Source organism: Cajanus cajan, chromosome 2, assembly GCF_000230855.2.
Source record: "Cajanus cajan strain Asha chromosome 2, NIPB_CcT2T_4, whole genome shotgun sequence".
Taxonomy (NCBI): Eukaryota; Viridiplantae; Streptophyta; class Magnoliopsida; order Fabales; family Fabaceae; genus Cajanus; species Cajanus cajan.
The window spans coordinates 59,914,927-59,933,251 of record NC_138518.1 but is presented as its reverse complement, the minus strand read 5'-3'; the positions used below and the strand labels follow the sequence as shown (position 1 = coordinate 59,933,251).

General features: G+C 33.1%; 2 protein-coding genes across 4 annotated transcripts; one reads left to right on the top strand and one right to left on the bottom strand.

The window, feature by feature from the left end:
- Positions 1-3,369: 3,369 nt before the first annotated feature.
- On the bottom strand, positions 3,370-4,830 carry LOC109788145 (uncharacterized). Its single transcript, XM_020346810.2, has one exon. The coding sequence runs from the start codon at positions 4,828-4,830 to the stop codon at positions 3,370-3,372; it is 1,461 nt and encodes a 486-aa protein (XP_020202399.2).
- Positions 4,831-8,419: 3,589 nt separating this feature from the next.
- LOC109788144 (uncharacterized) lies at positions 8,420-18,325 on the top strand. 3 transcript variants are annotated; one of them, XM_083068565.1, is made up of 8 exons: positions 8,420-8,700; positions 10,099-10,626; positions 10,846-10,995; positions 11,481-11,681; positions 12,551-12,709; positions 13,589-13,747; positions 16,321-16,697; positions 17,579-18,325. In XM_083068565.1, the coding sequence occupies exons 1-8, from the start codon at positions 8,646-8,648 to the stop codon at positions 18,179-18,181; spliced, it is 2,232 nt and encodes a 743-aa protein (XP_082924691.1). In that variant the 5' UTR covers positions 8,420-8,645; the 3' UTR covers positions 18,182-18,325. The 3 variants fall into 3 exon arrangements, with proteins under 3 accessions (XP_082924691.1, XP_082924690.1, XP_020202398.1); XM_083068564.1 differs by having other exon boundaries at positions 8,423-8,700; positions 10,096-10,626; XM_020346809.3 differs by having other exon boundaries at positions 8,453-8,700; positions 10,096-10,626; positions 17,582-18,325.

Here is an 18,325-nt window from a genome sequence, read left to right as displayed (position 1 = left end):
CTTTCACTTGGAAATTACCACCCACCTGTTCGGCTACCACCTTGGAGTCGGTCAGGCATTTAATTCTCGATGCACCCATGTCCTCGGCTAGCCTTAATCCGGCCAACAGGGCTTCATATTCAGCTTGGTTGTTCGAAGCCTTGGACCGGAACTGCAAGGATTGTTCTAAGTTTATCCCCTTGGGTCCCTCTAGAATTACTCCTGCCCCGCTCCCCTGGTGTTGAGAGTTCCGTTGAAACACTTTTGTTAATATTTGTAAATTCGTTTAATTCTATCAACGGTCTCAAACACGGCAAGTATACCGGCCGTTCAAGTAGTAAAAATATCGTATCCACAGGGATTAGAAGGTAATATAAGCATTTATTGACTATTCGTGACTAAAGAATAATTCCAATTTCATAGTTTGTGCAGTGAATTCAAAGTTGTGACTATTGGAATGAAAGCTGTAAATAAATATTGTTTTGTGAGTGGAAAAGGTAAGGAATGGTATTGTGGTATTGTGAGGTTGTGGGGGTCAGATTTCACCAAACGTAACACTAATGTATCCTTAATCTCTTGTTGAATTCATTGCTTAGTCAACCCATAAGTTTACTCAAACCTAATCCCTTAGAGAAAGAGCCTAGATGCGGATATTGAATATCAATCTCTTGAGTACCCAATATCTACACCCGCATTACGGGCTAGGGTTTAAGACTACTAATGGGTCAAGCTCTATCCCTAGATACAATCACCACTAGGCATATGTTTCAGAACTAGTTTCAAAGGTTATTTTCCAATACCCATGGAACCTTAAATCATGCAAAGGGTGATCAATCCAAAGCAAGCATTAAGAATAGAAACAAACACAACAACGAATAAAACAACATGTATATATATCATTAAAACCGTAAAGATTACAATAGAGTACGTTGGTTACATCTAACCCCACAAAATGGGTGAAACCACTCAACAAAGAGGGCAAATACAAAATAGAGATGGAAGAGGAAGTGAAGAACCGAAGGAAAGATCCGCACACGGACGATCCCAAGCCCTGGGAATCCCTTCCGCAGCTCCTGGAGGCGCCCAATGTGAGAATGGGGGGAAAGAACCCCGAAAATGGCTTCAAATACGAGCCTGGGAGATCAGATTAGGGTTCCGCGCCCGGCGCACAATTCTTCGCGCCCGGCGCAAGTTCTTCCAGAGAAGTCAAGCACTCTCTGTCTCAACACAAGCCCGGCGCAATTCCTTTTGCGCCCGGCTTAATTCCTTTTGCGCCCGGCTTAATTCCTTTTGCGCCCGGCTTAATTCCTGGCAGAGATGAAATACTCTGTTTTTGTCACGCCCAGCGCAGGTTATATTGAGCCCGGCGCAGAGCCTCTTCTCTGCTCCTTAGCTTCTTAGGTTTCCAATCCTAAGAGTCTTCAACTTTCCACTCTTCCTCAATACCTGCACAAAAAAATGAGGTGGATTAAGGTATTGTTAGATGAATTTGGGTTAGTTATATCTGCACACAAAATGAACCAAAAAGAGAACAATTATATTGCAATGGTTCAAAGGATGAGTGGAATTTGTTCAATAAGTCTCATCCAAAAAGAGGTAAAATTGAGACTTAACACCTGGCAGTTTGAGGAGCCGTCCACGTGGAGGATCCACCAATGCTCTTCGAACTGGCCGTGTGGGTGAAGTTCATTCACAAAGTCAGCTAGGCATTGGGCTTTGATCGGTCCCCTCGCCTTGAAGACGATGTCAAATTGAGACAACTCAACTAACCAAGCCATCATTCTTCTGGCTAGTTCAGGCTTGCCCAAGACCTTAGAAATTGGGCAATCAGTGTGTACAATCACTTGGTGACTCTAAAAATAATGCCTTAGGCGTCGAGAAGTATGTACTAAGCCAAGCGCCACCTTTTCTATCAACTGGTATCGGGTCTCAGTGTCCTGTAGTAGTCAGCTGACAAAGTATATAGGGGTCTGGGTGCCTTCTTTTTCTTGTACCAAAATCGAGCTGATCGCCTCCTCGGATACAGCCAAGTATAACTGAAGTGGGCTTAAAGGTTCGGGCCTCGTGAGGATCAGCGGCGTCACCAAAGTTGTCTTCAACGCTGCAAAAGCTTCTTCACAGGCCTCGTTCCACAAGAAAGCCGAACTCTTTCGCAAGAGCTTCGTCATCGAGTTGATTTTGTCAACCAGACGAGGAAAGAATCTGGATAAGGCGACCAACCTCCCAGATAGTCGTTGCAATTCCTTGAGGTTGCTCGGGCTTTGCATATCTAAGACAGCCTGACACTTGTCTCGATTCGCCTCTATTCCTCTAGCTGATAACATGAATCCCAGAAATTTGCCTCCCTTGACCCCGAAGGTGCACTTCTCGGGGTTGAGCCTCATGTTATGCTTGTATAGTTCACCGAAGATTTTTCCTAGGTCTGTTATGTGGTCGGCCAAAGAATTGGACTTGACCACCATGTCGTCCACATAAATTTCGATGTTCCTCCTGATCTACCCTTGAAACACCTTATCCATTAACCTCTGGTAGGTCACTCTGACATTCTTTAGTCCGAAAGGCATGGCTTTGTAACAAAAGTTGGGGCTCTCGGTGATGAACGTCGTCTTCTCCTCATCGGTCGGGTGCATCTTTATTTGGTTGTAACCAGAATACGCGTCTAGGAAACTAAAGATGGCGTGCCCGGACGCACTGTCAATGAGCCAGTCGATGCAAGGGAGTGGATAAGCATCCTTGGGGCAGGCTTTGTTGAGGTTGGTGTAGTCGGTGCACATTCTCCACTTTCCATTCGCCTTTTTGACCAACACCACATTAGCCAACCAGGTGGTGTAGGTGACCTCTCTTATGAACTTAGCTTGCAACAGTTTTTGCACCTCGGTGTTTGCAGCCTTTCTCTTCTCGTCTCCCATTTTTCTCTTCTTTTCTGCGACCGGTCGTGCGTCCCGGCATACGGCCAGTCGGTGACACAGGAACTTGGGATCTATTCCTGACATGTCTGACACCATCCATGCGAACAGGTCTTTGTTATCTCAGACCGCGCGTTTCACCCGGTTTGAGTCGACTTCGCTTAGTTGGGATCCCATGTGTGTGACCTACTCGAGTGATCGATCGAGTTGAAAAGGAATAAGGTCCTCGGCTGGCTCAATTCGCTCTTCCTCGCCTAACCGAGGGTCGAGGTCAATGCCCTCCGTCATCTCCTGCCTTACCACATTCACACCTTTCATCGTCGAGGGGTCGGCAATGGGCCACACCTTCAGGCTAGAAAGGTAACACTCCCTTGTTGTCTTCTGGTCAGCGTGCACGATTATCACTTGCCCATCTCTCGACGGAAACTTCATGCATAGGTGGGGGGTTGAGACAATGGCCCCAGTGCATTAATAGAAGGTCGGCCTAGTAGGATGTTGTACGACGTGTTAGCATGCACCACAATGTAACGGATTTTGATCTCTCGGAAAGACTTTTGATCGAAGCCAAAACGAGTGATAGGTCAATGCACCCTCTCATCATCACTTTTTCGCCTGAGAACCCTACCAGCGGCTCGTGGTACAGTTCTAGACTCTCTTCCGGGATTCCCAGCTGCACGAAGGTGTTCCAATATAAGATGTCGGCCGAGATCCCTTGGTCGACCAGAGTTTTCTTCACAATGCAGTTGTGCATCTCAACCGAAATCACCATGGGGTCGTCTTGAACGGGATCGAAGCCACGGAAATCTCGATGAGAGAAAGTTATTGGTGGCATCCTCGGCGTCTTCGGCTGATTCACACTGTTCACTGATCGCACAGCCCGGAGGTGTCTCTTCCGTGCCAAAGAGGTGGAACCTCCCCCGGCGAAGCCTCCAGCTATGGTGTTTATCACCTTCCTTGGTCGGCCATTGTCTTCCCTGGAATGTCGAGAATGGTCCCTCCTCTCGGCTGAACGGGATCGGTGGCATCGGTCTCTCGGCTGTGGGACTTCGCGAGAATGATGGTCTCTCCCTCTTGCCTGGTGGTCTTGGAGGGTGACGAAGCTCTTGAGGTGACCTTGCTTGATAAGGTCCTCGAGCTTGTCTTTCAGTGTTAAGCATTCTTCAGTCGAGTGTCCCCTGTTTCGGTGGAATCGGCATGTCTTGGCCTTGTCTGCTCCAGGGGGAGTGTTCGCCCTCTTCGGCATCACAAGGATCTTCGAAGCGAGGGCCTGCTCCATTACCTTGGCCCTACTTGCGTTGAGGGGAGTATACACTGTGTAGCGTGGTCCTCTCGGGGGGCGAGCATTTGAGGGCTCGACGTTCGTCTTTCTCATCGGCTCTTGACCGGACTCTTTTCGACTGTACCCCTCTTCGGCCCTAGCTTGATTTCTGGTCTCCACCAACTCCTTCATTTGTATGTACTTCTCAGCTCGGCGTCGGGGATCGTTCATATCACCAGGCGGTTTCTTACACAAGCTATTTACAAACGGCCCCGGCCTCAGGGCGGTGCTCAGCCGGTCCATCGCCACGGCCGGGTTGAGATCGCTGATTTCCATGGCGATCTTGTTGAATCGGTCCATGAAGCTTCTCAAACTTTCTTTCTTCTCTTGACGAACCCCCACCAATGCTAGCGAGGTCATCTTGTACGGTTTGCTCGTGGAAAACTGAAGAGTGAATTGGGACGACAACTCACTAAACGAATCGATGGAAGAGCTCGGCAATTGCGTGAACCAGCTCAAAGCCCTTCCTTTCAACGACGTGGGGAATATCTGGCACAAGGCGGAATCGTCTTGAGTAGAGAGGGTTGATTGTGTCAGGAAAACGTTCAAGTGTTCCTTGGGGTCAGTAGACCCATCATACTTCTTGATCGGCATGCTCTTCCAATGGTCCAACAAGGTTGCCTCCATTATCCTTCGGGAGAAAGGGTGTCTTAAGAGTGGGTGGTAGTGTCGGCCTTGCCACCAATCAAAGAGGTAACTGGTGTTCGGGTAGCCTGGTCGGTTGGGGCGTGATAGGCTGACTCCTCTAGGAGCGTGGGAGTGGACGACACGTAGGTTTGGTTCAGACTTCAAAGCTATCGGCATTTTTCTGACGTAGTTCGGCCAACTCCCTAGCATCGGCTTCTCTCTGTTTACGTATGGCTGCCATTTCCTCGCGTAATGCGCGCAAGTCATCGTGGAGGTCGGGCTGGGCTCCGTCGACGTTCGATCGGACCTATTGTATTACAGGCTCCGGTTGTGTTTGAGGTATTCCGTACAGGTATCGTTCTTGGCCGGTCATGACGGGATTGATCTCGGGGTTAGGGATCGGTTGAGTCGATGTTGATGGTCCTTTGCGTGTAACTACCATGTCTCAGTCTCAGTCAGATAGAGTTCAAAGGGGCTGAAAACGTCTCTTCGGCCCAACGGTAAGCGCCAAATGTTCCTATATTAGGATACACACTTTGCTTGTCTTGGTTATTGCGGGTCTGATCCTGGGTCTAGGTCTTCTCGTTCCTTTCCGGGTAGTCTGAAGTGAGAGAGGGGGGTGCCTACAAAGACACTCCAACGCTCGAGTCAGTGCTCGGCGTAATAAATGCGGTAGTTCAAAGTTAGTTACATACCTCACTAGGGTCCTATTTATAGTGATTCTTGTTGGGCCGTGATTAAGGACTGAGGCCCGAAAAATTAGGAGATTAAACCGACACATTACGTAAATTAACCTCTTCTTAGTTGTCCTGGCATAAGTCCGTGACTTGGCTGAGCACACCGACATGTACGACTTAGGTTCGAGGTGGTCGGCATCCTCGACAGAATCGTCTTGGGTCGACCAGGTCAGGTGTTCGAGTATTCAGCCTAGTCAGCTACTATCCGGTATAATATATATTACCGACATGCCATATGCATTGAAGTATGAACAAAAAAGATAAGTATGAACAGAGAAGATGGATAAGAACAATAAGAATATGAGAAAAACATAAGAGTAAAATTCACATTTAATATTATTAAATAAAATTAATTTAAAAATTTAAAAGATAGGTATCAATTATTTATATATCAAACAATACTTTTTTCTTCTCCACTAATAAATCATATAAAAATTACACTTTATTTTATTAGTTCTCATAAGCTAAATACTACCCGTCACCATCTTAGATTTTGCCTCAACTTTTTTTTTTTTCTTTTCTCGTATAAAATTGTTTTTATTTTTATATCTCGATCATTCATCAATAGAATTGAATAAATTATACGTCATTTTATGCATGTCATTCATTATCTCGTATTTGAGGCCCTGTTCCCGAGAAGGGACCATGAAGCACACACATTACACGATTATGTATGAAGCTTCAACATGTATCTTAGGTTAAAGTTAAAAAAAAAAAAAGTAAAAATAAAAAAGAAGTCCACACATTACACGTTGTATGAAGCTTCAACATGTATCTTAGGTTAAAGTTTAAAAAATAAAATAAAAAAGAAGTCCACACATTACACGTTGTATGAAGCTTCAACATGTATCTTAGGCTAAAGTTAAAAAATAAAAAATGTGCAATATGTATATTAGGCTAAAGTTAAAAAGTAAAAAATTAAAAAGCACCCAAGAAACAACCACTTTCATTCGCTTGCTCGGGAAGTAAGAAGAGATTACATAAAAAGGAAAATGCAAAATAAATGGTCCCATCCCGTTCGAATTCATTATATTTTATTTTATCATAAATTAGTATTTTAATTTTTTTAATTCATCAAAATTATAATAACAACAAAAATTTTGTGTATATTATTTCAAATCTTTCATTATTAGACTGACACTAGTAGTTGAATTAATATTTTAGTCTTTTGATTACATACATGATAGATATTTTTATATAATTAAAATTTTAATAAATAATTTTTTAACTATTTAATTATATTATGATTAAAATTTATAATAAATGAGTATATTTAGTTAAAATATAAAAATGACATTTATAGTGATTTATAATGAGATATATTTTTAGTTACTTATAATTTAAAAATATTAAAATTCAATTTAACGATATAGATAAATAATAATAAATTGAAAAATAAATGATTAAGAATATCAACTATATAAATAAAGATAAAAAGATAATCGTTTGAAATGAATGAGAAAAAAGTTTCTGGAGAGTAGTGAAAAATACAATTTCTTTCAAAGGAAAGAAAAAAGACAAAATTTAGAATATCTAATAAGAAGATTAATCACTCTCTAAATCAGGGTATTCTAATATATAAGATATATATAGTAGTAAATTATATTCATATAAATTATTTTAATAATTAATGGAGAAAAGAGAATGAGTAAAAGAGTAAAATATAAAATAAGATTATTAGTATAATAAAAAAGAGAAATAATAATATTATATAAAACAGTTTAACTTTATTATATAACTAGTGTAATGACTTCAAACTATATATCAATGAAATAAAAATAGTCTTGAATGTATTATATTTAAGGTAACCAATATTTGATCATATTAAATATGAATTTTAATACAATAAATTTGATTTTGATATATTATCAATATATAAATATTATTGTTAATTGAAATTAACCTTTCAAATAATCGAGTTTCAAAATAATTATTTTAAATATTAAAAATTGTTTTAAATAAATGTTGAAGAGTTTGATTTTTCTAAAATACAACCTCAAGTTAAATTTTAAATATATTTTTTTAAAAATTAATTCCTAATCGACTTCGAATATACGTGGTATTTAAAAACCTAAACATATATACACATAATCTCGCTTTAAATAATTTTTTGTCCTTCTAAAATTTTAAACTTCTAATTTTTTTATAGTTTTTTCAACTCCTTATTTTTTTTTTCGTTTATACCTATATATAAAGGGATTTTTCTGTTTTCATATATACTTTATTTTAAACAATTTTAACATTTTAAATAAAAATAAAAAATTATTAAATAAAGACTATGAAAGATTACAATTTTTTTTAATTGTATAATAACTACACACTATTTTATTAACACGAATAATTAAATAAAAACATAAAATACCTTTTTTTCTTCTCACTAGTTAATATTAAATAATGTAAGTTTAAATTTTTGTTCTTTTGTTACTTATTTTTAGTTTTCCCATAAAACTTGCATTGATAAATAAAAAATAAAAAAAACAAATACTAAAATAAAAATTTTGACAATTTAAAGGGATGAAATACTTATTTAATCCCATAAGATTTCTTATATGCCACTTCCATGTATCCATTTTTTATAATATTTTTTCTTTCATTTCCAACCACTTTATCATGTGTCATATATTTATTAATTTTTACCGAGTTGGTTTGAGCTACATTAACTTCAAATTTTTAAATAAAATCTTAAATTTAAATCTTATATTGAAAAATTGATTAACTAAAAAAATCACACTAAAAATAATCAAAATTTCAATAAAAAAATTAATACTTACAGAATTCCATAAATATTCTACATCAATAATATCATCACTTAAAATATTTATCAATTTCTCATACACACAAAATATCATTACTGCTTTAAAAAAGCGAAGCATGTTTCTTTATGGATCATTCTCTTCTTTATCACTTTTTTCCATATACCTTCCAATTCACTGAAATACACAAACAAGCATCTGATTTAGAGGTTTGGTATATAAAAGGGGACACCCAATTGGGTTGGGAACATATAAGCAAATTATCACTTACCATCTCACGCACCGATCAAATATCAGTTTCAACCTTGCATGCACAACCAGTAACATGAAAAATTTCGAAGAGAAACAATATGATGAAGACCAAATGTCCACGATAGAAGGTAATGTGAATAGTAATCCTGAGCTTTATTTCCTTCATATTTATGCAGTGCACTATCAAAACCGAAAAAGTAGAACAACTAGCTTGCAAAATTATTATACGCACCAACATATTACATGGATGATCAATATATGTTACATGTATATTCTGTCTGTTGTGTATATATTTCCTCTTGCTGTGAAGGTGATTGTCTTCTCAAAATGAGAGATCAGTACAAAGGCATTGTGCGATCCAAATTAGTATATATATATATATATATATATATATATATATATATATATATATATATATATATATATATATATATATATATATATATATATATATATATATATATATATATATATATATATATATATATATATATATATATATATATATATATATATATATATATATATATATATATATATATATATATATATATATATAGAGGAGGGTTCAAACGACACCGGTGTAACTTTAACTAAGTGTTACACCGCTCAATAACTTTATATTAAATGTGAATTTTGTAAATCCAACTGTTAGATTGAAAGTTCATATCTCTTAGATCATATATATAAAATTTTATATTAATCTAAGATGATTTAATACTTCATTCTCATAAAACAAAATTGACGTAATATATACATTTCAAAATATACTAAAATATGAACACTTTGATTACCTTCAAGTTGTTATTCAATTTTAACAAAATTTGACATATATGATCTAAGAGATATGAACTTTCTATCTAACGGTTGGATTTACAAAATTCACATTTAATATAAAGTTATTGAGCGGTGTAACACTCAGTAAAAGTTACACCGGTGTCATTTGAACCCTCCTTATATATATATATATATATATATATATATATATATAATTACTAAGGAAGAAACTTCTTTTAAGTGTCAAATTAATACCATGGATAGGTGTCAAATCTCTAAATAAGTGATTTATATTGACTGTATTTATCTATCATATTTGATCATGAAGAATTTTTTTTTCGAAATCTAGTATGACGTAACATGTTTGGACCATTGAATTACTACTTATGAGTCTCTTTTTGATATTTTTTCTAAAAATATTTTGTTTTATTCTATAATTTTATTAATTTTATCATGTAATTACTAAAGTTAAAATTTATAAAACTATGTGGATATGTCATGTTACATTTGTATTTAAACTTTTTATTTCTTTTCTTATTCTTTTTGTGTTATATATATAAAGGAAGATTTATTTATTTTAAGAGTAAATCAATTTAAATTTATTTTGTCTACTAATATTGCTGAATTAAAAAAATTTAATGTATAAATTAAGTTTATAAATTTTTAAAAAATTAAAAATTATTTAATATTTTATTTTATTAATTTAAATTAATGGATAATAATATTTTATTATTTTATTATTTAAGAAGAAGAAGAAAAAAAGGAGGAAGAAGAAGTAGAACCGATTGTAGGGGACAAGTTTAGCGAGTTAACAATGAAAGGAAACTGGGATGTAGTGATTGGCATGTTGGAAGAAAACAAGGCATTGTGCAGGATGAATATCAACGAAAGCAGAGGCACCGTACTCCACGTGGCAGTGAACGAGGGGAAGGAAGAAGTGGTGAAGAGTGTGGTGAAAGCAATCACAGAGCACGACATGAGCAAGGCCTTTGAATCGAGGAACGAGAGAGGGGACACTCCTCTTCATCTTGCAGCAACGAGGGGGTTCCAGAATATCTGCGAGTTGATCATAGGAGAGAAAAAAGAGAGGAAGCATTTGGTTAAGATTCACAACAAAGAGGGAGAGACACCACTGTTCCATGCTGCATTGTCGTGGCAGAAAGCAACGTTTGTGTATCTTTGTTCCTTGATGCCCCAAGGTGATAACTATTGCAAACATCTCGTACGGAACAATGGGGATAATATTCTTCACTGTGCCATTCGGAGAGAATTCTTTGGTAACCTTTTCACTTTGCATATTGCATGCTTTGCTTCTCCCTCACTCATTTAAAACAATATTTCTTGCATGCAAAGCAACATACATGTTTTTCACACTTCTTTCCATAAAATAACACTTTTTACATTCTCAAATAAGTCGAAATTCTTCACTGTACCTCACGTTTCTCTTTGTTTAATGTGCTCATGATTTTCGGTGCTGTTTTCGCATGATGCAACAGATTTGGCACTTATAATAATGCACAAGTATCCCGAACTTAACGACGTTCAGAATAGAGAGGGATTCAGTCCTCTCAAACTTCTTGCCACTAGGCCCTCAGCCTTCAAAAGTGGAAGCAATCTGCGATGGTGGAAGACTATCCTGTACCATTGTAAGTCCCAGAAGTTCTTACACTACAGTACACATGGTTATCTACCACTCTAACATTAACATTTTTAGTTTGTTTAAGCATTTCAATCCTTCATCAATTTGAAACGATTTAAGTTTTATAAATGAAGAAAATTTAGGTACAACACTATTATTCACATCAATATTATACATAAATGTATATTAACGATATTTGTCTTAATTATTGCAAATATATGTTATCAAAGAAAAATTTTAATTCTAATTGGAGAAAGTATCAATAATATTATTATAGTAAGTTATCTTCTTTATAAAATCAATCCTCTCATGCATGTTGAATTTAAACATGACAAAGTCATGATTAAGTTTTGTGGTTATACTATATATAATTAATTTCTTCCCTAATATCAATCAAAATATATGCTACATATTACCATTTTTTGAATTCATTGTATTTCTCGTTAGCGTTGTTTTGAATGTATTTTGATTTATATTATTTTCTTCCTGAAGGTATACATGCAGAAACTCTAAACGTGCAAAAAGCAGAGAAAATATACGAAAAAGAGGATGAACCTGATCAAAACAATCAATTTCCAGGGAACTACGACACATGTTATCAACTCTGTTATCTATTTCTACAGTTGATTAAATTTGTTATTCTTCAACTGCGAAATCTTGCTGAAGTAATGAATTCTCTTTTAAATAAACTTGGTATGTGATTTGCATCCCATGTTATCTTTCTTATTGGTATAGATTTTTCTCCTTATTTGCTTCTTATTATTTGCTTAGATAAGAAAAACATATAGGTGGACTGGGAAACTCTTATTTTTTTTATAAGCCAAATGAAATTGGAGAAATTCTATGTTAATTTTATAATTTAAGGGCTTTAATGATATTGTTATTGACAAAATTCTCTCATTTGGTGTGTTCAAACCATGCACCTATTTACCAAGTATCATTCTAAGGGTAACACAACAACTCATGAAATTATTATAAGATGAATAAAGCTAATGATATATATGTATATAAGATATGATAAGGGTTGACTAAAATGGTTTAACCTTAAATATAAAATTTGTTTAGATACAAGTTTAGAAGAACTTTTAAGAGTTTCTTTTATTTTGATATGCTTAAAAGTCTTACATTATTTAAGAATTGAAATTAAGAATAATTTATATATAAATATCTTCTCTTTTCAAATTTTTCAAAACGTCTTTTCAAGAATAAAATTATAATGATTTAATAAATGTCAAAACAGATAATATCTAAGATACAATAATCCTAACGAGTTGATCTTAAAGATATCAATAGACTTACGATTGAAAAATCTCTATTCTGATAGAGAAATTCTCATAATCACTTCTAACTTAAATCAAAATATACTTTAATCAAAATTTATAAATGTGTAAGAATTTTAATGTTTGGGATATAGTTTATCATTCCATATTCATTGTTTTATGCACCATATATAGATTTTAATTTGATGCTTAATACTATATAAGAAATCTATTTGAGATACCGCTGTTTGTTTCTTACCAATGAAAGCAAACTGCCTTTGAGACCTCTAATTACTACATCAGGAAACAAGAAAGTGGAACGAGAAGGTCAACAGAAACATCAACAATGTCAAATACCGATGCCAGAAGATTCAGTTCTTGAGGTTGTTCCACCAAATTGTGTTACTTGTCTTCAGTTTGTGAGACTTGCATACATTTCTACTCTTGGCCTTTCGGGAGTAGGTATTCACGTCTGTCTCTCCTCTAAGTTGATTTCTTGATCTGTTAATTCTACTGCAAAATAATATTACATCTTAACAGAAAAAAATTTAGTCATGAAAATTAATTAAGTTTTCACAATGAGTATAAATAATTGGGTTTGATAGAAATTAAATTGTTAATATTAGACATTGTTTGTATATATCATCGATATATTTTATAATTTATATTATAATGTATCAAAAGATATATATATATATATATATATATATATATATTAGACAATTATATTTATATATAAGATATTATCACCACCGTGTTAGTGCAATGTATTATTATATTATTAGTGTTTTTTTGAATCCACATGAATCAAATTTGATAGAGTATTTGATTAAAGAGTCTACAACTATTCACATATTAACTGAATTAAACCCTCTTGGTAAACACATGTTTATGCTCACAGTTTAGTTTTTGCTTAACAAAATGTATAACATTTTATTATTAGAATATAACAATTTTCCTTTTGCAATATCTTAAAATAGTATATTTGAGCCTATTGGGCTTAGATTTTTTTTAATACACCCCTGATGTTCAACACTATTAGGTTTGGTACGTGGATAAATGATAGGTGGTCCTATTAAATGATTTATGATAAATGACCCTTTTTAAGGATGTAGGATAGATATGCTACCATCTTAGAATAGTGGGTTTGAGTTCAACTCAATCCTACAAAATCGACTTTTAAGGTGAGGATTATACTCTACTTATATATTATTTAATTGTCTTATCTTTAATCAATGTGAGATTTAAATTTTTTTCAATACAATGTTGGCTTGCCTTTGTTACATGATTCAAACTTTGTAATAGTTTTCTTTTTCATATTATTTTTGTTTGTTTGTTAAGGGGTTGAAGACATTAAGAACATGAAGCAAAAGCACATATGGAGTAATCAACTTCTAAAAGAATTTATGAAAAACCCTTATGAGATGTATATGGGAAGTGGAGGTCCACCACCATCGGACGTGAGTACTTTTGAACCAGATTTCATTTCTTTGTTGAAAGGTACGTATTCAGTTATTGATTTTGTTTGGATAATCTTTTTATTAAATACTTAAAGAAAAAGAAAAAAATTACATGCAAAATGAATTAATAGCCTATTTGCTTTTTTGATCATCAAATATATTGTATGTCTACATTATTGATATATTTTATAACTTATATTAATGTATCAAATATATATATATATATATATATAGAGGATGATTATAATAACACTGATGTAACTTTTACTGAGTATTATACCGCTTAATAACTTTATATTAAATGTGAATTTTGTAAATCCAACTGTTAGATTGAAAGTTCATATCTCTTAGATCATATATACAAAATTTTATATTAATCTAAGATGATTTGATACTTCATTTTTATAAAATAAAATTAGCGTAATATATTTATTTCAAAATATACTAAAATATGAACATTTTAATTACTTTCAAGTTATTGTCTAATTTTAAAAAAATTTGATATACACACATAAAGTGATATGAACTTTCAATAACAGTTGGATTTACAAAATTCACAATTAATATAAAGTTATTAAGCAGTGTAATACTTAGTAAAAGTTACACTGGTATTATTATAATCATCCTCATATATATATATATATATATATATATATATATATATATATATATATATATGACAATTATGTTTGTATAGGATATTTAAAATGATTTTTACCAACATTTTCACATTAGTCATTATATGCAGTGTCGCTAAAACATTTAAGACTTTTGTAATGGTCAAGAAAAGTATATAACTCAAGTTTAACACTATTGAGTTAGGTAATGATGAATAATCTGATATCAACTTAAAATAGTAAATTATAGGTCTAATTCAACCCTACAAAACAAATTTAAAAGGTGAGAGTTATCATCTACTTATATACTCTTTTATTATTTTATATATCTTTAGTTAATGTGAGATTTTTGAAATAGATTTCATTTCTTTCAACAAAGGTACGTATTCAATTATTGATTTTATTTGTATAATCTTTTTATGAAATACTTAAAAAAGAAGAAGAAAAATTACAGGCAAAATGAATTAATAGCCTATGCCTTTTTGATCATCATATATGATTGACGCAAATTCTACTGAAGCAAATTATAGTGTTATAATAGATTTCGCCTCAATTTTGTGAATTGGACATAAATATATGCATGAAGATAAGTTAGTATCATACGGGTATCTTATGCTTAAGCAATAATATATATATATATATATATATATATATATATAGGGGAATGCTAATGTACTCCCACCTATTTTTTAGTGGGAGGATCACTATTAGAATTTCTCTTATTACATGCGATTTTTTCTACGAATTTTTCATAAAAATTTGCAGGAAACGTTGTTCCTACAAATTTTTCTGTGAAATTTTATTTGCATGTAATACCTTCGTGGATAATATATTTTTGCGAATTTTAAAATTCGCAGGAAAAATTCCTGCGAAATTTCTTGCGAAAAAAATTCGTAGGAAAGTTTCTTGCAAAAAAAAATTTGCAGGAAATTTTCCTTGAAAAAAAATCCGTAGGAAAATTCGCAGGAAAGTTTATTGCAAAAAAAAAATTTCCTGCAAAAAAAATTCGCAGGAAACTTTCCTGCGAATTCTTTTGCAAGAAATTCTGCAGGAATATTTTTTACGAAAAAATTAAAAAAAATACTATAAATTATATATTTTAAGAATTCATAATCTTTTATTTTCATGCCTCATACATTTTAAATTCTAAGATTGTAGATTATAAGTCTAACACTCAACCATACAATTCAACTTGTAAGGTAAGTGTTGCCCCAACTTATATACTCTTTAATTGTTTTATTTTCAATCGATGTGGGACTAGAGATTTTTTAAAATATTAAACTTATGAATTTAAATATTTTTTTTTATTTTTCCTGCAAATTTTCCGCAAGAAAAATTACCTGCAAAATTTTTCTACCATTTAGTAAACATTACTTGCGAATTTATTTTTGCAAGAAAATCTGCAAGAAACAAAATAAAATTCTTACAATATTTTCTGCAAATTTTTACCATGAAATTTTTTTTCCCATGATTATTAAAATTGTAGCAAAATTTGTAAGAAATATCTGTAAATTATTTTTTGCAGGAAAATTGGCAAAAAATTTCTGTGAATATTTTTTTGTAGGAAAATTCGTAAAAAATTTCTGCGAATATTTTTTTGCAGGAAATTTTGCAAAAACTTTCTACGAATATTTTTTTGCAGGAAAATTTACAAAAAAAATGACACTTTTCTAATAGTGTATGTTAGCAACCTACACCAATTTTTTAGAACAAAAAAACCACTCATTTATTTTGATTTGATTAATTCGTACAAAGAATATTATAGTAATTTGATTTAATTTTAAAGGATATTATAACTGCTGAAATCTTCTTATAAGTGCTAGTTAGTTTAATTATTTCGTCTTGCGTTTTCGATTTACTATTTTTCTCTTTCAGGAATTTATTTTGAAAAAAAAAATTCAAACAAACTCTTGGTCTCAATATTTATAGTTGAATAATGACCTTATAATTTCCTTACAACATAATTTGTTGGAAAATCTAAAAATGCAACTTGCAGAAGATACTGATCTCAAAGACAGGATAGTGACTTCGAATATTGACACAAAGGAGACAGCGATTTTGGTGGCAGCGAAAAATGGCATAACTGAAATGGTGAATGAGCTTATAGATAAATTACCAAGTACCATACATGAAACTAACTCAAATAAGAAAAATGTGTTGCATGTAGCAGTGGAGAACAGGCAAACCCATGTTGTTGAGGCATTAAGAAAAAAGTTTGGAGAGAAGAAAACAAAGTTATGGGATAACCTAATTATTGGTGTGGATGACCAAGAAAACACTGTGTTACACATGGCAGCGTCCCCAACCGATAAGGATTGGATGATATCTGGTGCTGCCTGCTTGCAAATGATTTGCCATATCAAATGGTTTCAGGTACTTATATTTATGATAACAGTAACTCCAACTTTACCTTATGCGACTTAGTATGTAATGCAAGAAGAATATATGCTAACAACACCCTGGTTGAGATTTTTCTTGAGAGCTTAATTTCTATGTATTTTCACCATAGAAATTTTTACGTTGTGAACTTATCTAAATTTATGATATATCTAATTATTATAAAAAGTTAACAAACTTATTATATATAAAAATTGTGATTGAATGATGGTGTAAAAACCTTTTACATTATTAGTGTACATATTATATTGAGATTGATTGGATAAATTTTTTCAGACTTACTTCTATAAATTAAATAGGGATCAAAATCAAAATAAATTTTTCTATAAATTAAAATTAATTTATATATATAAGTAAAAAATAAAAAGGATTTTCTTCTAAAGCTATTAGGAGAAATCTTGTACGAATTAGCTTATACATAAACTAATTTTAATTTATATGAAAGCTCATTTTAATTTTTCTTCTTATTTATCTCTCTTGTAATAAGTATAGTTAAAATTTACTGAAAAGATTCTTACTCTTTTGCAAAATTTCATTATATTATAAATTATCATATATGATAAATTTATTAACTTTGATAATAATCGTCCTAAAAGTCACACTAAAATTAATTTTTAACTGTTAGTTGTGTATAAGAATTTTATTAAATGAGGGGAGTCTTTATCTTCAAATGCTATTGTCTGTTCTAAAGATTTCAGACAGATTATTGTTGGTGCGATTTGCTCGTCTCTTTTTGCCATTCACTCGTCTGTTTTCCTTATCATAGGCACACACTATCCAGTAATTGATTAGTTAACTAATCTGATATGGTTTTCAACAACATAAACATATGTTCACCCTTTGATTATGACATGAAGCAGTACATAAAAGTGCTAGCGCCGAAGCATTTCACAATTAGAACCAACAAAAAGGGAAAAACCGCAGATGAAATCTTCAAAGAATCACATAAAGTACTCGTGAAAGATGCTAGTAAGTGGCTCAACGACGCATCACAATCTTGCTCAGTTGTGGCAGCAGTCCTTGCTGGAGTTTCCTTTGATATATCCAGTACTGTCCCTGGTGGTGTCAACACTGACACAGGTGAACCTGCATTACAAGGAAAGCCTGCATTCAAGGCATTTGCACTGTTCTCATTGATGAGGCTATGCTTCTCCGTCACTGCCCTCATAATATTCCTGTCTATACTCACTTCTAGAAAAGAAATCAAAGACTTCAGAACAAATTTGCCATTTAAAGTGCTTCTCGGCTTAAGTTCACTTTTCTTATCCATTGCCGCATTGTTTGCAACTTTCTGCTCGGGCCATTTCTTTGTGATTAATGACAATTACAAAGAGATTTTATTCCTCATTTATGCAGTCACTTGCATCCGAGCACAGTTTCCACTTTATATTGATTTTGTGAGAGCCACTACAACGAAAGTGCCACTTCTGGAAGGCGATAAGATTGCTGATGATTTATAGAAATGGTTCGTTTGTTCTATTATTATGAGTATAGAAAATTGAGAGTGTGACTAATTCAAGTTTATATTATAACAAATTTTGTCAATTGTTAGAACAGATTATTTGTGCATGTTTAACCTTCATATTATAATTTTTCTTTGGTTC

Coding starts and splice junctions, on each gene's coding strand:
- LOC109788145 (XM_020346810.2), bottom strand. CDS start 4,830: ATGGAGGCAACCTTGTTGGACCATTGGAAGAGCATGCCGATCAAGAAG.
- LOC109788144 (XM_083068564.1), top strand. CDS start 8,646: ATGAAAAATTTCGAAGAGAAACAATATGATGAAGACCAAATGTCCACG. Junction 10,996..11,480: donor GAAGACTATCCTGTACCATT/GTAAGTCCCAGA, acceptor TTCTTCCTGAAG/GTATACATGCAGAAACTCTA. Junction 11,682..12,550: donor TTCTCTTTTAAATAAACTTG/GTATGTGATTTG, acceptor TTACTACATCAG/GAAACAAGAAAGTGGAACGA.